This window comes from Equus asinus, chromosome 4 (assembly GCF_041296235.1).
Source record: "Equus asinus isolate D_3611 breed Donkey chromosome 4, EquAss-T2T_v2, whole genome shotgun sequence".
Taxonomy (NCBI): domain Eukaryota; kingdom Metazoa; phylum Chordata; class Mammalia; order Perissodactyla; family Equidae; genus Equus; species Equus asinus.
Window position 1 is genome coordinate 86,291,654 of NC_091793.1, and position 23,603 is coordinate 86,315,256.

Below are 23,603 nucleotides of genomic sequence, written 5' to 3' on the forward strand. Positions count from 1 at the left end.
AAGTGGGTGTATCAGCACGAGTGAGCCCCCAGTAGCAAACCTGGAAGTGTTTTCATGGGACTCCAGAATCTATGTTCAGTGTAGCCCCCTACTAACACTGTGAAAAATCTATTTCTGGTTTAAGAAATTTCTCTTGTCTTCATATCCACCAAAATTCAGACCAAATGGGCCTTATTCTCATCTATCAGCTGTTTCTGTTATATTTATCACAGTGTGCTCAGAAAACTTAGCATCACTTTTGACATAAATTCAGAAGCTTTCTAAACATTTCAAGGACTATTTCTCCCCTAAAATCATATAGTTCTAAAGCCAGTATATTCTTTATGAAGCCTACATACTGATTACGTATGTAACTTCTTTTTTCTGCTACTTTCATGTTTTTCACATTACATTATAGTACTCATACTTTTAGTAGAGGTAAACACTGGCAAATTTTACTTGTAATGACAGAAAACTTTTCCCAGGCATTCAATAGACTATTAACTTTTTCAAACCACCCATTCAACCATAACCTTGAAAGCAAGAAAAAGAGTAAAAGGTCTCATTAAAATAATTTGTTTACTTTTTTAATATTGTTTACTTCCAGTGCAAATAATGAACACAAGCATTAATTAAATAATGCAATACATCTGATGCTCAGTCACTGTAGTACGACTTTAATAACAAAATGCACTTGTTTATGGGAGTAAAATGATGTGATTTAGCAAAAAGATGAAAATAGTTTCAATCAGAAAGCTATTCATGAATTATTGAGTATTCTGTGCAAAATGAATATGGAATGATTTTATCTTCGTAACGTGAGTATTGAGCCCTTATTCAGATCCCTGCTCAAAAAGATCATAAGAAATGGAGGGACAAATGATAGATGCACCAACCTCAGCCTAATGAAGGCATTTGAAATCTCTGTTTCATATTTTCATTTCATAATGATAGAGCTCTGGCAAAGTCAGCATGGTGATCACTAAGGCAGTTTATGAGTATAGCCATAGATTATATTCTCATATGGCCTCATTGTATATTTAAAAATTATTATTAAAAAAGATCCCCAAATCTGGAGGATGGTAGGTGAAGATGGAAAGAAAGAAAGAAAGAAAAAAAGGGAAACTGAATTCTAGTATTTTATTAACGTAAACTTTGTAAGGAAAAAAATGAAATCAAGTGATCGATATTACTATAAATGAAGCCATGTTCTCTGGTTATAATTTTCTCAAGATTTGGCCATTAACCACAATAAATTCTGTATCTTACATAATTTTTAATAACCACAAAAATCTATGAAATTGATAGGATGCTTTATAAATGGATAATAGCTTACTGTCCAATAAACCTCACCTTAGGCTCTCTCAGAAAACTATTTTAATTATGAAGTTTGACTCTCTGTGGTTTATCATTTTGGTCAATGTAATGCATCTGATTTAGAGCTTGCATTTTCTCTGAGATAAAATGGACTTTTACTCCACAGCGCGCTTTTTAATTTGCTGAATATATGTATTTAGTCTTTCTCAAAAATTCACTAGTAAATTGAAATGCTCTGGGAAACAGTGTACCATATTAGGTAGAAATAGGGGCTCCCAAGTCAGACCACCTGGGTTAGGAATCCCAGGATCACATTTTGTTTGTTGCTATAATCCTTGGCTTCTTGACTAAAGTATGGGGTTAATGAGAGAACCTACTTCACAGAGCTATTGTGAGAATTATGTGAGAAAATTGATGTAACACACCTGGCACATAGCAAAAATAATAAATCTTAATTATGTTTATTATTACTACATAAAGCAATAGAGTATAGTGATTAAGAGAACAGGCTTTGGAACCAAATAGAATGAATTCAAATGCCCAAATGGCCACTTAACGGCAGTATACGTAAAACCCCTGTCTTAGTTTTCTTAACAGTAATATAAAGATTTGTCAGGTAGGAGAACACTCCCTGCTGTTCAAATACAATACAAAATTTCTGCAGAATTTCATTTCTTACTCGTACCACAGTGTAAAACAGATATTCCTGGCCAGCTTTCTGTTCCACAGTGCTTCTCCCATCTTTTGGTTCTGCCATCCCCTGGTGGCAGATAAGGGAAAGTTAAAGAGAGCATAGGAAGCTCTGCAAGCTCTTTTAACAGCCATAAGCCCAGAAGTGTCTCACATGGTTCTTGCCCACGTTGCAGAGATGAGAATGAGTAATGTGGCCACATGTTGATGCAAAGGAAGCTGGGGGAGAAATGGAGTCTCCGGTGAGCCAGCTAATTCCCAGTGGCAACTCTAGACTCCTGAAGCGGGAGCCCAGCACACATTTTGGTGGAGAGCTATCCATCTTTGCCACAAGGAGAGTAACATCAATTGTCTGACCCTGACTTCTTAGAGGACAAAGCCCAAATTAAGCATCTGCACTTTACTTGGGAGGCATGAATCCAGGACACAGAGAGTGAAGAATAAAGGGAGTGGGGCAGGAAATGATGAGAAGTAGTGGAGGAGATGTGTTACCGTACTGGCTACCACTCTACAGTGAGGCTCAAAGAGACACAGAAGATCCCCAGGCAGGTGCACTACTTGACTTGGAGAGAAGCTGCAAATAGACTGTCTGGAGAAATCAGGAAGCAGTCTGTGGCAGGGAGGGATGGAAGAAGGAGAAGGAATTTATCTGCCATGTTTCTTTCCATTTTGCTTCCTTCTGGTTAAAGTTCACCACCCAGGGTCTTCACTGCTGACATCATAGAAACCCTGGGCACACCCTTGGGCAGCTCCTCAGAAGCCAGATCCTACACCCTGTAAAGTGGCATTTCCTCCAAATCTGGAAGTGTTCGGGCAGCCGAAAGCCTGTCTGTGCTCTGGCAGCCAGGAAGGAGGGCCTTGCTTTCCAAGAAGGTGACTGATTATCCTCAGGAAGTGGGACCATTTGGGCCCAAGCAGGGCTGGTTACCTACAGGGTCAGCTGAGGTGGACTGAGTGGATGAGGGCCTAAGGAGGAACTCTGAGGGGCACTGAGGCACCAAAAATTTGCCCAAGCTACTCACCTTGCAGAGTTAAATAGTGTTTTATGTAATGTGAATGTAGGACAATATTAGCATACAACGAAATTAGACTAAATAGAAGCTATTTTGTTTATTCTAGCAAGATTTTGATTCAGGAATAAATGTAATAGGTGTTCATTCTCGAAAATGAGAGAATACTTTCTCCTCAAAAAAACCCCCACAAACACGTAACATTCTAGTGCCCCAAATCACTAACAAAAGTTTGCTTTTCTGAAAATCTGGTTTGACTTGGTCTTGTAATGTTCTGAGAAATTTCACTGTAGAAACAATTTCAGTTATTATTAACATCATTTATATTCATATACATAAAACCCACATCTTACGATCAAAGTATCCTCTTCTATGTTGACAGCGGCCATACTTTAGACGTTAATAAGATCAGGTATCCATTCAGCACTCTTTCCTAAATCATTTTGCCCAAATGAGAATTTATAAGTGAGTTTTATCCTCCTCCATGAATGATTTTCCAGAATCAAAACCAGTTATATGGTAAAACTTAATTCCTCTAAACAGATTTTGTCTTTCCTGTTTCAAACAGATAAGGATAATCCGAGTCTATATGCTGAAATAGCAATTAATCCAAAATAAAAAATGGTAGCTAATACCCCGTTTCATAAAATCTGAACCTTGTCTTTTTTTTTTAACCACATCTCGTAGTAAGAGCGTGAGGATGAATGGCCCGGTGGTTTGTTGCCTCCGTACATGCCCCATCTTTGTCATGGAAAATACCACCAAGCACAAGAGCACCCGGCCTTTGATATTTTCTTAAGATACATTACAAGGCCCCAAATATCCCACAAAGAAAAATGGGAAACTTAATCCCAAAGGTTTAATCTAAGTCAGAGAAAAATATATTATAGAAAGAATACCCTTTCAGCTATTATTGGGAAATGGTTAAGATGTACTAAGAGAAGAATAAAAATCAGAAGTGGACAAGACCTAGGATCAATTTTTAATGACTTCACATTGCTCCAACAGAGGCTTTTATGTTTTATTGTCCAGAAGCAGTAACTTTTAAATAATTCTATTTAAATATTTTAAAATCAGTCATTTATATTTTAAGTTTACCCCGGAAGAGATATGATATATTCACTCTTAGATTTAAATCCATATTTAGTCAATTTTTAAAAAGTACATTTTTATAATGATGTACAATATGATCCATTGGCATCATGTAGTTCATTAGCAGACTTTTTCTTGTGTTTTGTAGCTGTGGAATCAAAAATATGTTTTCTATTAAAGGAGTCTTTAATTTCAGGCTTCTTGAATAAGATCTTGATTGTCTTCCAAATAAATTCTACAACTTTTCTGAACAACTTATTCCAATGTTTAACGACGCTTAAATACTGAACATTTTCACTTCTAATAAAGCCTAGTCCCTAAAGTTGTTATTTAAGCCTAGATGTTTCTGTTTTAGCTTTGTAAAAATGAACAATTGATTAGGATCACTTAAAAATGTCTTCTGTCTGCTTATCTTAGTTTGCTCTTTTTTGAAGCTAATATATCTATTTGCTTGAATTTTAGTCAAATAACTTTAGCTTTTTCTGGCATATTTCTGAATTCACCCCAAATCTCTATTATTTGCTTTGATTGTGCCATAAGATCACTTCCTACTAAAGGTCAGTGTATACTGGAATATACATTGTGCTTCTGTGCTTTTACTTCTTATGTATTTCTCACTTTGTAAGCTATTGTTCTGAGATATATTATTTATTTTTATTTATGAGTGCATTGGAATTAACCTGGAAATTTTCCATTGTAATTCTCCATCCAGTTTATAAATTCATTCAACAGGTAACAAATATCTGTTGAGTGCTTATTTTGGGCTACTTTGCTAGATTTTGGAAAAATAAAGACATATAAGACAAACCCAGCTTGGTCTCTGATTGGATGGCTTGGGGAAAGAGATACAACAGAAAGTAGTTACCGTGTGTAGACAACAAAAAGAATTGTAATAAAGTGTGCTTCAGAGTAGGGAAAATGGTAGGAAGGAGTGAATGACTTTGCCTGCAAAGGTAAAGGAGAGCCTCATGGAGATTATTTTGGAGTTACAACATGAAAATGAGCAGAACTGGGGCAAATGGCAGGCAAGGAGAGTGGGTTGAAGAGAGAGAAAATGAGTTACTGATGAAAAGGGCTCATGCATACTCATATTCCTAATGTATAGTCCTGTGAAAGCATGTTGCATTTAGGCATGCTATGAATTTAGCGTCACAGATGTGTATAAGAACAAGAGAATGAATGGAATTGAGAAGGATGCTTGGGGAATGAAAGAAAGGGGCCTGTATGCCCTACTAAGGGATTTGTATATTATCCTGTAGATAACAAGTTTTCCAGAAGAAATATGGTGAGATTTTTCGTTTTTTACAAAAAGTCAAATTGTGGAGAAAAATTGAAATGGTTTGACTGGTCACAGAGGAAACAACAAAGAGAAGAATTCAGATGAGAGATGATAAGAGCTCAAATGAGGTTGTGGTCATGGGATGAAGAAGCTGGAGCTGGTTCTGGAATTTGAGCTTTGTACCTTTTGGTTGTGGGTAGTGAGGGAAAGGAGAGAATTAAGAAAGTGAAGTACATAAAGGGATGATTAACCAAGACAAGTAATAATGAAAAGGGGGCATGTTTGAGAATAAGACAATGGTTTTAATGAGGTGTCTGTGCTAAATCTTAATGGTAGTTAGAAAATACAGTTCTGGCACAGAAGAGAGAGGTAGGGGCCAGAGGAACCATTGAGGAATCAACATATTATAAGTGATGAATCAGACCAGAGGCAAGACCAAAACCCACAGGAAGCACGAAAACTACAAAAATTAATGAAGGCTGTAAACCAAGGATTACCAACATTTAAGAAGTGGGAAGAGGCAGAGAAGTCAGGGAAAGAAACAGAGAAGGAGGAGTATAAAATATGAAAGAAGAATTTAGAGAGAAAATGTCTCCATAGCTGAGGGACAGAGGGTTTTAAGGAGAAGGACCAGCAGAATCTAATTGTACAGAGTTTAAGTAGAATGTTGATGGGAGAGAAGGCATCAGATTGTTTTTGTTGACCTTAATGGTTAAGGCATTTTAGATTATTCAAGGAAAGGAGTAAAAGATTGCAATGGATTGAGAAGAGAATGGAACATGAGCAGAGAATGTGGCTGCAGAAAACTCTGAAGAATCCTAGCAATAATGAAAAGAAAATAGGTGAGATTGAGAAAAAGTGAAGTTATGGGATTGAGGCTTGCTTTCTTCTATATTTTTTTCAAGCATGAGTGACTTGAGCATGGTTATAGGCTAAGGGATATAATCTATTTGAGAGTAGGAGATTGAGAATGTAGGAGAAAAGGGGCAACTCAGAAAATGAGGAACAAGATTAGATGGAATTAGGAACAAGAGAAGAAAAGCCTTGGGCCTAAGAAGGAGCATCTCTTCCTCTGAGGCCAAACAAGACATGCCCTGTGAGTTGTTTATGTACTGCATGGCCCTGACAGGCCAGGTAGTTTGATATTCATGGATGCCACTGTGCCCAGGAATGGGAGTTCATTAGACAGGTGGACCAGAGTCACAGACCCAGATCCAGAATTCTGGGAGCCAGATGAAAAAATTGGAAATAACGACATTTACAAGGAAGAAATAGAAAATGTTCATTCTTATTTGGGGACCTAAATAGGGCATTATGGGACCTAGAAGGATGACAGTTTAGGTATAGGGGAGAGGCCATATATTGTGTTGTGATCAAGAACTTGGGACTTGGAGTCAGATAAAAGTGAATTCATATCTCAGCTCAGGCACTTATTAAGTGTGTGAGTTTATGTAAGACACTTAAGCACTCACTGTTTGAGCTTCTTCACATGTAAGTTGAAGGCAATGGTAATAACTTCACGAGATTGTTGTCAGGAATAAATGAGAAATTGATATACAGCTTTTAGAAGGCAAGACATACAGGAATTTATTAAAGTTTATATTTTTAATTTGTTTATTTCGATCATACAGACTAACTATTAAAGTGAGAAGAATTGTGAATATTCTAGCACAAGGGCTTTATCTCTGTGAATTAAGAGTAAGCCATTTTACTCCACTGAGTACTCAAAAGTTATTTCTCAAGAATAAGGGGCTATGAGGAAGACTGTAGAAGAAGAAAAGAGAGTAGAGTGGATCATTGAATGGGGAGAGAGAATGAGAGAGGCCGAAGTGACTGTGAAATCAGGGACATAGGTCTGGACATGAAAGGAAGCGAAACCAGGAAGGGCTTGAGAGACTGGGACAATGAACAGAGGTCTGCTGATTTCACTAACATCCAAAACAAACATAACAGAGTAGGAGTAAGAAAATTCAGAAAGTGGGTTTTGTTAGATGAAAAGCAGAATGGAGATTGCTAAAGCAAAGAGGAAGCCAAGCAGTGAGCTCATGAAGAATGCAATAGATGGGGCAAGGTCAAGGTCACATGAATGAGCACCAGGAGGTGAATGAAAGTGATGGACAGAGTTCCAATTTGGATAAACCCAAGCCAAGTGCCAAAGCCATGGGATTTAGTGTATGATGCTGATGACAACAGTTAGAGGTTGGCAAAGCTGAATGGTGAGAACACTGGGAAAGCTTAGCTTCCTTTTGACCCATAGGTCCCCTCTAGCTCTACAGAGAGAGAGAATCTATAGAAAATTATATAGGGTCAGAGGTTCGTATGGGATTCTTCAAGCAAGAGTCCGTATTTTCTTTATCTCTGGAGTCCCAGTGCCCAGCACAGTGGCTAACACATTGATACATAATAGGTATGCAATAAATGCTTATTGAATGATTCTGCGAAATCCTAGGTTCGATCCACATATGAATCCATTAAACTGCTTATCACTTTTCCAAATCACAAAGCAAAGACTGCTTAACTGTTAAACCAGATACAAATCTTAATTGTTATAAAATTGGGAATTCTTTGATGCCCAACCTTCCTTCCAAAGCACAAAAGCTAGCTGAATTTTGATATTTTTCCTTCATTCATGAATTCAGCAAATATTCATTGAACAACAACTATGTGCCAGGCACTGTTCCATACATTTCCATATATTGGGAAAAATAGTGGAGGAGAAGACAAACAAAGCCCCAGCTCAAGGTGCTTAATTCTAGTGGGAAAAAACATATAGTCAGTATATAAAAATATATATGGTGATTTCAGTTAGGAGGAAGGCTGCAGGGAAATAAAAACAAGTGGTGAGATAGAGAGTAATTAGGAGTGTTGGAACGCAGCTCTTTCATATGAGACAGTCAGAGAAGACCTCTGACAAGGTGACATTTAGCTGGGACCTGATGGATAAGAAGGAGTCAGCCATGTGAAGATTGGGAGTCATTCCAGGTAAACAGGTGGTGTAAAGGCCCAATGCGAAGATCAAGTTTAACAGAGAAGGACAGAAACAAAATCAGTATGTCTATACTAGAGTCTAGTAAGAAAGGGGTATCTGTTCCCCAAATGTTAGGTTTTAAGATGAGTAGGATCATAATGTATATTTAATTTTCAAGGACTGCATAGTGGTTAGGAACAGACTCTGGAGTGACACTGCTCACATGTAAATCCTAGCTCCTCCTTTTCTACCTGTGTTACCTTGGGAAGGTTTACCTACCCCTCCTCGCATATTTTGTTACCTGTAACATGATGGTGATAAAAGTACCTACTGCATACCATTGTTTCAAGAATTAAACGAACTGATAGTTGTAAAACACTCAGAGAAGTGCATGGCACATAAAAAGTGCTTCTTATATAAAATAATTCCATCTTTTTTCCCCTGACAGCATTATATGGGAAAGATAATTTCTTCCGTTACATACACTTAATGATTATTTTGTTGGTTCTGAGTATCCCGTAATTTAATTAACTGTAGAAGAAGCAGGTTGTTTTTAATTTTTCTACATCATAAATCACTTGACAATGAACATTATTATCATGCTTTGCGATTTTCCACAATAGTGATCACCTAGGTGGCAGAGCATGGGTGGACCAGTAAAAATTCTCTGACTGAACCATCTGTACGAAGCATGCTCCGCTAACAAAGGAAAGACATGCTACCAATTGCTCTCCTGCCAGCTGAATGTATCCTAAAGGAAAGTTATGTGTGGCTTATATCAATTTTTTATTGAGTTGCCAAAAATCGAAAATCTCGCAATTTAATATAAGAACCCTCAGATTTCTGGTTTCTTCTGAAAAATAGTCTATTTCTATTAAACTGATAGAATTGATCATAGTGGCTATAGGGCAACAATTGTTGAAAGATTTCTTATAACATTTTTACCATTTGTTCATAATTTCACATTTTAACCTAAAGCTTCATAATGTTAAAAACATTGTCTAAAAATATTATAACCCTTGTATACTTAAATTTTAAAGAAGTCTATGGAAAATGATTTGAGAAAAGTACTGAATTTACAGAGAAACCTAGAGTAACTTAGAACTTAGGAAAATCTTTGGAGTCTTTGAAATGTGGCATCACTTTCTTAAAGAATAGTGAATTTCCCAAACAGGTAAGCATTTGTTTAATATTTGGAGTTATGCAAATTTAAAGTTACATAAGTATCATTCACTTGAACCAAAGGAAACTATGAAGATGAAAATGTAGATGATATTTCCACTAATTGATTATTATGAATTACTGAAGTAAAAATAGCTTCTAAGTAATATCTACATCGTATTGTGTACAAGAAAGCACATGCTATAATCTATTTGGTCTAAATTAAATTTGTTAAATACACATCCTTATGTGTATAGTTTTAAAAGTCTGAAAAGTTAACTTCTAAAAGACACAGTGTTGGCACTTAATATTTATTAAATGTTTGTCTTTTCTTTTTCTCAGCTTTATTGAGATATAATTGACAAGTAACATGGTTTAAATTTAAGGTATATAATGTGATGTGTTGATGTACATATATATTGTGAACTGATTACCATATTAAGGTTAGTTAACACATCCCACCTCACAAAATTACCGTTTTGAGTGTATGTGGGTGGTGCAAATACGTAAGATCTACTTTCTTAGCAACTTTCAAGTATACAGTACAGTGTTAACTATATATGTATGTATACTGTATATTGTATAGTCACCATGCTGTGCATTTGATTGCCAGAACTTATTCACCTTATAACTGAAATAAAGTTCATTCATATTGTTATATATGGCAAGATTTCTTTCTTTTTTATGGCTGACTAATTTTTCCATTATATATATATATATATACACTACATTCTCTTTATCCATTCATCTGTCGACGGGCACTTAGGTTGTTTCCATGTGTTGGCTATTGTGAATAATGCTGCAAAAAACATGAGCATGTAGATATCTCTTTGAAACTGAAAAAAAAAGACTTTATGCCATAAATATGTATAGCTGCTAACTCAATAAACTTTTATTTTTTCTAACATTCATCACCAGTTTTGTACGCTTTTTATTCTTATTTCATTTTTGTTTACAGAAAACTGGGAACAAACCAGAAAGTGTGGATTTGTGTGGAGCACATATTGAATGGGCCAAGGAAAAATCAAGCAGAAAGAACGTCTTTCAGGTAAGACTGTTACATATATTCAATTTATTTCTATTCCTTCTCAATCTGAGCTCTCTTGAGTAATCAAAATAAGACTACCTTGTCATGTGTTTTCAAGTATGTGAACTAGTTGTGTGAAGGTCATTGTGAAAAACTGACTTTCTTCCTTGTTGAATTTTGGTTTATTTTGTTGTTTTTGTTTGGTGACTTGCTACTATCTAAACACAAAATACATGTTATGTGTTGATTAATCTTGCACCCAAAAGTCACTGAATTTTGCAGTATATTTGATAGCCATTTGGAGTTCAAACCTAGAATGCTTGACAAATAGCTTTAATGTAGAACTTTCAGACACACACAAAGTAAGACTCACTACTTATGATAAACTATGTGCATTCATCGTCATTCCTGCCTCCCAGCCATAAATTACATTTTCTAGTGTAACTTAGGTGGATCGAGAGAGCTAAATATCTATATTGGATCTTTTCTATTGTGTAATTTAATTTTTTTGAAAAATAACTGCAATTAATAGTTTCATTCATGTTCCATTGAATAGAACTAACAAGATGAAATCCTTGAAAAGAAATGGGAAAACTTAATATTTCACATATGATGTTGCCAAAATCCCTCTGGCAATTAATAACTTTAGGTTATGGGGGTTGATTTTTTTAATATATTTTAACGAGATTTAATTAACTTATATTTCCAAAGTAACTAATAACCTATAGATATATTTTAGAATTTATGTCATTTAGTAGCCAAGGAACTAGATTATTATAATTATTACATTAATATGTCTTCTGAGGCCACATTGGCCCTTGAAGAAAAATCAGTTCTGTTCTTAAGTGCATCACTAAAATTAATATAGTGGGTCTTCTAGAAGTTTAGGTAGGTGACATTTCCTATATGAACTCTCACTGGGGAGAAAAATCTGGTTGCCAGTTTGTTCTGCATTTTCCAGAATCTAATTCAGGTCTTTCCAGATCATTTGAACCCACGTTAATTTCAAAATAATAATAATAATCATTTTCAACATATTCTAGAATAATTTTTCTGGTTGTAGTTTTACTCTGTTTAGGTATTCATTGTTAATGTGATAAAGGTTTTCTTACCAAAAGTGAAAAAGAAATGAAAGAAGGAAGGAAAGAAGGAAGGAAGAACGAAGGAAGGAAGGAAGGGAGGAAAGAAGGAAGGAAGGAAGGAGAAAGAAAAAAGAGAAAGAAAAGAAAACTAAACATACTTGCCTACAGATCAAAGGACTAAAGCCAAAGTGATTAGAATGTGAATTTAAAGAATCAAGGTAAAATAAATTTTGTTTTACAGTGAGGAATTGTAGATCAGTGATACATCCTGTCTCCCGATTTCTTACTCTTTGTTATTCTGTCATAAGCAGCAAAACTTAGAGGTTATAATCCTAGCCTCTCTGACAGCCTAGATGATCAGTATGACTAGTTCTGAACTGGATTAGGTGAGCTAAGTGGTTTAGTTTTATTATGTACTGTGAGTTTAGCATTCTAATCACCAATGTCATAAAATAAAGACGTTAAAATTTGACATCAACATAATTCTTAGACAATAGAAACCCTGGGAATTGGGCTACAGCAGTCTTTTTCAGTTCTTCCATTTAATGTTTTGAAGAGTTAAGTTAGATCACAAATGAGGATGATAGTCAAGTGTGTGTGATGGATATAGGGCTGCAAATAGAAAAAAGAATTATGTACCATTTTACATAGGTATGAAAATAATATACATAGATAGACATTGAAACACCTGTATGTGTCATCCTAACCTTTTCTGAACATGACTAACCACCTCCTCTTATAGTGTTTTACTTGTTTTTCATATTTCTGAATATAAGTATTTCCAAAGATATTGAAAACTCTTCTCACTTTTGGTAGCTTTTTGGAGGTGAAACTCCACCCAGCTAGTTTTGCTTGTAAGGTAACTGAGCAGTTCCTGGGACCTCAGTATTCTTACATCCAGTTTATCTTTTTTTGTCTCGTACTCTTTAGTTTAGAGAAACAAAAGGGGATCATAAGGATGTCGTGATTAGCAAAGCTGAAGAAAGATTCAAATTTCATTTCCTGTCTTCTTCCTTTTGGGGTGAATCGTGTGATTTTCTTATCATGCTGAAATCTTTTCATCACCTAAACACATGAGCCTAGGTAAAATTTACTAATACGTATCCACAGATACAGACCACCGGAGTAAGCCTTTTGAGAGGAACAATAGAAATAGCTTTTATAGTTCTGTTAACGAAAAAGCATTGGGAAGGATTTGCCAGAGAGCTAAATCTAGATGACTTGCATCAATATTTGATTAGATACATTAGCTGGTCTAACTCTCAAATGATCAAAATAAACATGATTATATCTCAAAAACATGGTATTAAGGCATTGTTGGATGTTTGAGTGTGTGTGTGCAAGGGTTTCATTACCTACAGAATAATGAAGTGTTTCTTCCTGACTGAAAAAGACCATCGTAGCTTCGGCTGATGTGCTACAGCAGAAATAGCTTTAGGATTCCAAGTTTGAATTAGGCTTGGTGTTCAATCTCAGTCTATGAATTATAGATTACAAATAGCAAATGACTATTGAGATTTTTGGCTCAAGAAAAATCAAAGAAGAGCAAAATTAGAAATAATTTAAAATTTGAAATCTGTCGTTAAAAAGTTGATGGATTAGCAATTATATGCCACATAATTACAATGTCTGTGGAGAAGTCAAACTTAAAATGAATAGGAAAACAAACAAGAAATTAGGTGCTTGAAATATGCTTGAAAGACTCAGCAGCACGCATTTGTGACACGATAAATGGAAGGATTTCATTTGTTTCATTCATTTGTATATGCCATTTGGACATTTGAGTTGTTCATTTTCTTTTTGTATTAAAAGCCGAATTTCCTTCATAGTCAAAGTCTTATTAAACTCTTGATGTAGGTTCAATGTTATTTGATTGGAACATGGTAACATAACAGTGACAACATGAATTAAGTATTAAGGATCGGTATTCAACAGCTCTCAGTATATCAGAATGATGCTGAGATTGCTAAAAATTGTTAGCAACTTCTATAATAAAGTATATATAGACAAGTCATAATATGTATTTAAAAATTATAAATCCATATCCATGTACGCATTTATATTGTGTGTGTGTCTATGTATACAGGCACATCTGATAGTTTAACCTTAGGAAATAGTGATCATTTCCACACACATACATACAAACACAGAAAGACACTTTGTACTTATAAAAGGTCATACAAATTCTAAGTTAAACTAGTAAATGTTCATTACTGCTAACTTTTGTTTAATTCTGCATTTAGCATAATTGTCCAGAACCTTCACAAGTGTGATGCAGCTTGCGAAAGCATTTAGCAGCCCAGTGATTTGTAATGAACTGGGGTACGAGTTTTCTTAGTTAATTTAAAAGCACCACTAGGTTTTCATTGGGGAAAGAGTGAATAAAAAGATTTATGTTCAAATCACATATTTTAAACATTCCTGCTAAGTGCTAGTTTGCTTTTTGGTGTTTAGCTTGAAATTTAAAGCACTAAGGATTAAAAGGATTACAACGTAATCTTAAATAATCCTAAATGTCATTTACGAAGAGATAGTTGTAATAACTAAATAAAACCATGTTAAAGGATGGCAGGATTGTCAGGCAGCATCTATACCACAAGCGGTGCTTCTGTCACCTTCCTCTCTTTCCTTGTGGAGACATCAGGCATTTACAAAGCTTTTCAATAGGAAGTTCAACTGCAAAAATGGCTGCAAAATAATTTAAAACAGTCAGCAAGTTTTTAGCTTTAGTATCTTATTGTTTCAAAGTTGAAGGAAAATTTTCACTTAGGTTTCCTTCCTTCCTTCAAACACAAGGCTCTCTGATTTAAATATTTTTGAAAGTGTGGGGAAAGGGAGTTCACGACACAGCTATTGAATAGATAGACGACACATCTCCAGAACATTTCCGACCTCGAAGGAGCTACCCTTCCTTATTAAATATATGGTGATCCCAAGCACTGTGATTAATTACAGGCCGTTTAATTTAGCACTTAAATATTCTTTACTCCTGTCATGTAAATTAGTTTAATCTCCCCAAAGAAAGAATATCCTGTGCTTTATGCTCATTAAACCAGAGGACTGGACACCTTTTAACTGATTCGATGGTTACTGCTAAGGCTCGAGTTGCATTCTTTCAGCCAAAAAAAAATTCACTGTCATAAAAAATTTTAGGAAACCGTGTCCGAAATATGGGCTCTGTGTTCCATGATGATTTCTGGAGTGTCGATTCTATTCTCTTTTGCAAATAGGGGGAAAAGAATAAGAAAAGTACTGTTTTGCCAGTCCTTTTCACTACTGATTTAAAGTACATGATTACTCATTTAAAATAAGTCATTTCTATTCTAAAGGTTTACCTTTTCTCAGAGCCAGACAGTGACTAGGCCTCAGTTTTTCTGTTTCCTTTAAAATAAAATTTTTAAAAAAATTTCACCAGTGAATATGCAGAAGGCTCATCTAAGATTATGTGTGTTAAATAAGATAATTCTACTATTAATGAATTATGGCTGATTAGAACTATATCAGTTACCTGTTAGAAAGCAGAAAAAATTAAATAACCCAAGAAGATGAGTCTGTTTTCCTCCCCCACCACTAATTTATAACCTTAAAACAAAAATCATCACCAAATTTCCTGCATTGGGGTTCTTTTTTAATACATAAAAATATCTTACGGGCACCGGTCTGTTCCTAAAAGTAAAGTAAATCTCAGAATAGATGTATCATTACTTGTATTACTTTTTTGACTTTGGATGGAGTCTTCTGGCTATAATGTGTATTAAACATATTCATGCAATATTTTCCATGGATATGCTTTACATTTAAACATAATTTGATTGCTCTTCCTGATCTGAATATGTCTTAGCTTAAAATGTTTAAGTACTACTTAAGTTTATTAATGCGAAGATAATTTAATAACATCTTGGAAAATGTCATTTTAAGCCAAAAGGAAAACTACTGGTATTTTGCTTTTATCCATTTCCTTCTGTTAAAAGGGATGGTTTAAAATAAATCTGAGCTTTTACCAATTTTCTCTTTCATTTTTCAATGCTTGCAGTTAGACTAAATGCAAAAGGATGATTCTTCACATTCATATATGCATTAGATTTCAAGTAAAGCTGGTTTCACTTTAGAGAATTACTCACAGTATCTTAAAAGGCATGGCATTAAAAATAAACCAGAGTGAGAGCAGCATTAATGTCTAATACAGTTGTTTTTGCTTTCTAGCTTGTCCCCAATCATTTTCTCTATCTATTAGATATTCATCCATCATGCAGAAGGTGCAGTGGAGAGAACACAAGAGTCTGGGGACACGTGTTCCAGTTTTGGCTGTGTCAGTTGTAACTTTATGTAGAACCCAGGGCAGGATCCCGCCTCCAACTTAGAGTTTTTCACACCAAGGAAATAAGAGATAACAGTTCTTATCGCACCCGCCTCTCATCTGTGTTAATGTTAAAATGAAGCAATCCTGTATTTGAAAGCAACTCCAAAAGACTGATTTTAATATAACTACAACCAGGTATTATTATTCATCTACTAATCACATCATCTCACTCTCGGGAAGTTTTTGAGAAATTCCAGATGTGGATTTTGGAAGAATCTGGATAGGAGAGAGAGATATCTATGAAATATAATTCAGGATTTCTGCTCCACTTCTATTCTCTGTACTGCCTTGTCAACTTAACCAATAGACTAAGATTTAATACCCCGTGTGGATGTCTTTTCACTCATTGTGTAACTAAGAATATGTGTCCTCAAACCTTACTGAAATTATTTTTAATATTCTATTCTTATGCATATTGTAATAAATGTAATATCTAATCGATATAAGTTAACTAATTACTGTCATGTCCCAGTTAGTACTTTAAGAAAAGCATTTCATCCTGAAAGCTTCTACCAGGTTATTGGTAGCGACTTACAAAAGGGAACCTAGAGATACATGCAGGAACTATGCCCAAAAATGAAAGAGAGGGAATGGTAACTCTTTTCATTCTCTTACTGAGATATCAGGACAATACTTTTTTTTTCTAACTGGAGGGGAAGAGATGATTATTTTTATGATTTTGGCTTCATTTTTGCCAGTGGGATTGCACGGAAGGATTTTGATGTATGGAGTGATATAATTTTATAATCACGGCTTTGATTTGGGAATATTAATGTCAGGGGTGTATAAGATTTACTGCAAAAGATAGAGCCTGGGGGCAGGAAGTAAAACTGATTGTAAGAATCTCAGGTGAGATTAAGATGAGACCTAAAGAGCATGCTAGCCTGATTGATGAAAGGAGACACAGAAACAAGTTGATGGATGGAAAACACACCCTCATGTGAAGAACATGCCTATTTGTTCAAACGATGGGACTTGGGAACCACTGTCGTCTCTTTGTAGGTTCAATTTTTGAGAAATAGTAAAGCTCTTTTTTTTTTTTTTAGAAAAAAGCTATAATCTCAACTCTAGAATTAAGATACTAATAAGTTGAGTAAACTAATATGGAAAACAATAGCAAGTGTACGTTGTCTGGTGATTCCACGAAGCTTAGTGGTCTATGAGGATGTGTACTCAATTGGATAGCTACTTTATTCCACTAACTACTAAAGGGCATAGTATTATCTTGTTGTATTCATTTTTTTTTAACTGTCATCAAAGCAGAATGCAACTGGATGACAGTAAAGATTGACAAATAGTCATATTAGTAAATTTTAGTCCCAAATTAGCCAAAGGAATGAAAAATTTAAGATTCCAAAATAAAATAAAATAAATCAAAATTAAAAGTTCAAAGAAAAAAGGAAATGTCAACTTGTCTTCTTATGCTTCTAACGTTTTCGAAGCATAGATGCATGTGACCTAATGAGCCTAGATCACTGGTTAGCTCATTTCTCATTGCCTTCTGGAATACCTGGCTCTACCTGCTCAAAGATAAGAGTTGTGCATTTGGAATAAATTCTGGATTTTAGTTTGACAATGGGTTAAATGCAACATGCTGTTCATCATTTATTGACATCATGACGTAAATCCCTGTTTTTATGGAACATACTCTGTTTCTTGATGTTTGAGTGGAACCAGTGTGATGGTCACTGTGCCATGCCTGGGCTAATTCTCCATGTTCACAGAATCAGAGTGAGGCTAACTGAGCTACATGGGATCAAATGTGGGATGTCAGGCCATTCATACCCCCCTGAGCAAAAGCAACCACTGCCAATGAGGGATTTCATGGGATCGAGGTAGAATCATCAAGTGTTATGGTTTTCCCATTTGTGATTTTCATCTTGCAAAGTACAGAAGACATTACATTGGTGCTAGCAAGGCAACATTCAAACCAATGGATCCCTTTTTCATATCTGTTTCAAAATTCTTTTTTTGTATTTTTAAAAGAGAGTAGCCATGTTTATTCCATGCTGAGTATGATTTTTTTTTTTTTAATAGCAAACAGTTCTCTTCCAGAAAAAGGAACGGTTTAATCCCTAAAGCTGGTACATAATAGATGGGGCCAGTAAATGATATCACATTTTACAGCTTGTCCATAAGGATGACACAGGGTGAAATAAAACTGAGTGCTTTTGGATAGTGTAGGATCACTGGCAGATAAATAGCCGATGCCATTCAGTTTTCAGAAACATAAGGTAATGAGGCTGGATCCGAAGGCAAAAGAAAAAATATATATATTCACAGTGTTTATATGCCACAAGCCACTGAGCAGGAGAAAATCTGGGCAGTGGTGAGCAAAACCCTCAAACCTCAAAGCAATGTTCAAAGCTGTGTAAGAAAATAACAAAGCAAGCATCCATAAACAGAGGCTTGAAATGAACACGAGAAAAAAAACCTAAAAGTTTAAGATGAAAGGAAAATTCCAGCACTCATACAAAACTGGAGGGGCCACTTGTAGAATCTGTGCATAGAGTCCCTCAATGTATGAGTTAAACATGTTACTAAAAATTTAGTAGAAAAAAAGTATTCAAAAGCAAGTCTATAATACTCCGCGGGACAGTTAAGGATTCTCGGTATTTGACGAGAAGAGGAGGTTGCCCTTTTATCTGAACAAAACAGGATGTTGAGAGATGACCCAGGTGAGCCAATGAAAAGAAATGCCTGATGTCGGGGAGAAAGCAGGAAGGAAGCTGTTTGAACTGTTTTCAGACAACAAATCAGTTTGAGGTGACTTGACCAAGGAAGGGATATTCTCTTGGATGAATTTCTTTTTAGTAGAGACCCGGTACATTCTTGGCCTTAGTCCCACCAGTTTGCTGATGTTTCATTTCCAGGACTAGAAGAAGTGCTAATTGTCCGACTTCCTTGGTGAACAAGTCCTAACCAAAAACTTTTTAAATACAAAATTAACAAATTGCTGCAAACAGCTCCAAAAAGGAAAGAAACACTGATATCAAAGATTCCCTTCCCAAGTGACTTAGACCTTGATAGTTTTTTTTAATTTGAATTTAAGCAATGCTTCATTTTTCAAAATTCTCACACCCACCCATGATCAAATAGAAGACAAGCTTCTGATATTCGAGATCTGTGGTAGATTTGATATCAATTCGTGGAAAAGGAGGTTATGAACACACTTTTTTGATGTGTAGAATGTACTGATGAGGGTGGCAGGAAATTATGTGAAAACCTTCTCTTTGACAGTTACACTGGAACATTTACAACCGCAGATGTTATTTGTCCATCAGAAAGGAAAATATTTGTTTCAAGCCACAGGCATTTTCTATCACAATATCAAAATGAAATTCAACAGCAGTTTAATGTTTAATGTGTAAGCAAACAAAATATTTTGGGGCGCCCAAATACTAGAAAGCAAATAGACCCCACAAAACATAACTAGTGACATGAAAGAAATGGCTGGCTTCATTACGAACAAATCTGTCCTTTTACTAAAGTAAGGATTGTTCTATTATTAACACAGGAAATCGTAGATGGGCTGCACAAAATGCTGCATTATTCATAAAAGCATTGCTGCCATCTGGTGGCTAGCTGGCGTTTCAGCACTGACTTTGCTGATTTGATTTGGCTGGGCGCTTTGGCGAGGTATTCAAAGGAGGTCTTGTGTTTATGCGGTAAAACATAAAGGAGAAATCCCCTGGCCCTGGATGTCATTCACCTGATGGCAGCCCTTTCTCTCTGTTCTGTCATAGAATGGAAGATTCAGGAGAGGCAATGACACACTCATATCTTTTGTCCTCAACATTATATTTTCCATGACTTATCTAAGGAAGTTATTCTTGGCTGTTATTGACTGATGAATTTTATCGACACTCATTTCTGTTAGCAAATAAATATGTAGTCAAATATTAGGAAGATCTATTGAATCTAAAGATACACTGTATTGCTAAAATAAGAATATACGCAAGATGCTGTAATCCCTCATTTGGATCCAAGCAAGAATTTTTTTTAAGTTACCACTCACTGAGTTTGATTTTGGAAATAACATAATTTACAGTGTTAAAAGAGAGAAATGTATAGGGCTTCATAAAACTCAAGATTTCTTCCTAGTCATTCAATTGTTATGTTAAAGAAATCTGATTAATTGTTAATGACTCATGTGAAGCCATCTTTCTCTGTGGATTTACAAGTTAAATGATAAATATTACTAAGTTCACATTGCATTTTTATCAAAAATAAAATAGTTAACATGTAATTTAAGAAATTTTGATGGTTCTCAAGCATCAGTACATCAACACGTTCTTAATCAGAAGCAATAAGGGTATCATCGCAATTTTAGTATATGTTTTAAGTTTTGAATATTGTAGAATGTCTCATTGTATGTAATGAAAATATTTATCCTTAAACTGGGTATTTGCATAGATCACAAGTCTTTGAAGATTATAGGAGATAATGAGTTAAAATTATCCAAGGAGGAAAGTTGAAGCTTAATCCTGAATTCTCAGGGATGATATTTATTAGTCAATATTCAGTTTCTAGTGGATATTTGCCGATCTTATTAAGCCATCCTATGATTCAGTAAAAGTCAGATAACAAAGAACCATTGCACTAAAATTGGAGACTTGTAATACTGAACGAATATTATCCTTTGAAAGAAAACTTATAAATGCCTATTTTTAAAGTAAGATGGTGGGTTTTATTTAAAAAATTTTGGTTACAATTTTCACTCTATGAATGCATAGTTAGTATTACTCTTGTTACTAGCTACTTTTGCCACTTAAAATGTTTACTTCCTCAAAGCATTTAATTTGACTCATGGAAAAACATTGCTCATCTTCTCTGGGAAGATCACTCAATTCCCACCCCACCTCCTGCCCCGTCTCTGTTTAGAAAGAGAATGTGAAAAACAACAACAACAATGAAACCTTACAAAGAAAGTAAAATCTGTAATGATTGTGCCCTTGTCTCTTTCATCTATAAGTACAAAATTTCAAGTAAATTATTCTCCTAATAGACTTGGATACCACCCTATTGTGGTTTCTAATGGCTCCATAATAGAGATAGTGGCTATGGTCAGGATGCCCCAGGTTGTAGTCGTAAGTTGCTAATGTTTGTTTCAATAACATTTGCTTTTTGGCAGCTTTTATAGCTACTTAACACTAAATTCCCATTTAATCAGGAAAATCATTCATATACTGTAATGAATGATGTCACCTTAAATCCTGTAGTTTGTAATTGCTGGATGTTACATTTTATAGCAGGGCATTTGATGGTGTATTTGTTTACGCTAGATTTTATGACAGTGACAGCTGTATCTCAGTGGAGGCGTGATCTTTTCCTTTCATAGGAAGCTAGTTTTGAATTCTCTTTAACCAAATGGTTTTGCCATATATGCCCTCTGGCTTCAACTGAGTTCCCCCTCAAAGCAAAGTTTGAAACTAGGAATTATGTTGCAACTAGTTTATTTGGGCAGTGATCCCAGAGAACAGGAATTTAGAACTAGCAAGAGTGAAACAGAGAAGGAAGAAAAGGCACTACAAGGGCCATTACTGAGTTGGTCACAGAGTGGCTGAGACGCTTCTCAGAATTTTCTACGCAAGCACTGACAGGATGAAGCATTTGTCCATCAGCTTTTCACCCCTTTGGTTTATGGTTGCCTCTGGGATGGGATAATGTCTTTAAATCTTCTTGACTTTCGGGCTGCACATGTGTGGGTGTGCCAAAAAGTTCTTTCAGGTGTCCTACTCCATAGACTCAGAGAATATGTATGGCAGAAAGCGAAAGATATGGGGTGCATGCTTGAAGCAAGATGCACTCAGTCCAAAGGGATCTGAAGCCCACACAGGACTGTTTACAGCAGCTGCAGCTGGAGTCACACGTAAAGACAAGAGGCTGTGAGGCAGCACCCAAGAAGCACACGATGCAGTCCACCCCTTGCAGTACTCAAAGTGACTTGTACCTCAGTTTAAGTCTGAGTCTTCAAGATAGTGCCTGGCCTCAATCTATACAAAAGAGCTAATAAAAAAGTTTTAGTGGAAAAAGCTACACTCCTCTGCTTCAACTGTGTCTGAGGCCATATTTGAAGTTCATCATTTACTTCCTCTCTCACTCATTCTAAATTTTCCTCACCCTCAGTTAAACTAGTTGATGCTTATTAGTCTGTTGTGTTTGCCTCATGAGATGAATCAGACCTTCATACCCGATGGATCTGAGCCCTAATTTTGTGACATTGCCATGCTCTGTTTGCTTCAGTTGACAATTCACTGCTCTCCCCGGACATAGAAGCACCAAGAGACAGCTCATTGAATCCTCTGAGTTCCTAAATTATTCCTCTTGTCCCCATTGTACAGAAGCAGCCTTACCTTCTTATTATAATTAGGGCCAATTACCCCTGAATATAGTAGCTACTTTATTTGCCTGCTGGTCAACATCTTGAGTATCCATGGTTACCAAGCAGTGGTCATGGCTTTAAGTACAATAATATCATTATTAATTCCTGCTAGAAGCAAATTTCTCTCCTTTCCCAAGAATAAGAATTAGAATCCAGCAGAGCTAAAGTTTCAAAACTCAGGAGCATAAATGCTGTAAATCGGTTACTACAGGGACAACTCTTACATCTTGGTGCTTAGATCCGTATATTCTAGCTATTAGGGACACTGTGACATGTATCAGATATTGGTATTGGAATATAGCACCCCAACCAGACCAGGTCTTGTCCCCCAGCTACTATCTCAACTGAGATTTTAAGAAGTCCTTCCATTATTCTGTTAGGTTGATTGCTTCCAAATAATGCATTATTTAGTAAGAACAGTGGATCTGTCTATCCACTGTTGTGCTGCCTTCAGTTCCTTGGTTTGAGGCAATGTTTTGAATGACCTCGTGTTGCTATATTGGGCATTCTTGAAACTATGGAAGGGTGGAGCAGACAGAGGCACCATAGACAGAGAAGGCAAACCTATATCCAGAGTTCATGTTAATTCCAGGGAGAATCACTGTTCTTCCAAGCATGGAGGATGGTCTAACATAGTCGATTTGCCATCAGGGGCCTGGCTAGTCTCCTTAAAGAGCTCAGTGTCTGCCTCTGCTGCTGGAAGACTGAGCAATTAGCAATGGTAGGAGTTACATCAGCCTTGGTGAGAGGGAGCCTTGGTGTTGAGTCTGCATGTAGCCACGATGCTTGCCACTATGACTACTCCACTCATGGGGCCTATGCTGCATGTTCTGAGTGGCTAAAGACAGAAGCTAGGAGAATTCAACCTATTAAGTCTTCTGGTGCACCCGCTTACTATCTAGTAGACATTAATACGTTTAGATGAGACACAAGGATCTGCATGCTCTGTGCCCGCTCCCATGAGTCTGCTGACATGTACCAAGACTTCTTTGTCTCCAACTTTCCAGACTGTCTTTCTCCAGTCCTCTGACCAATAAACAAAGCCATTCTCGACTTTCTAGAAATCAGTTGATATCTTTACCTCTGCTTATGCTATTCTTTGCAAAGTGAACAAATCATGTTTACTGCTTGTATCTCTCCCCATGGAAAGATTTCTCCTCAGCACTGTACTACAGAGTCATCCCAGGACGCATTTGCAGTCCGTTTTTTTGGAGCTCACCGACACATTGAGTTGACCCATCCATGAATCAGGC

General features: G+C 36.0%; 1 protein-coding gene across 1 annotated transcript in view; it reads left to right on the forward strand.

The window, feature by feature from the left end:
* The window catches only part of ARHGAP15 (Rho GTPase activating protein 15), a 607,959-nt gene that overhangs the window by 107,955 nt on the left and 476,401 nt on the right, over positions 1-23,603 (forward strand). The window contains exon 6 of the mRNA XM_014852163.3: positions 10,455-10,544. Within this exon, the coding sequence (XP_014707649.2) occupies positions 10,455-10,544 (90 nt within the window). The remainder of the gene's footprint in view (positions 1-10,454; positions 10,545-23,603) is intronic.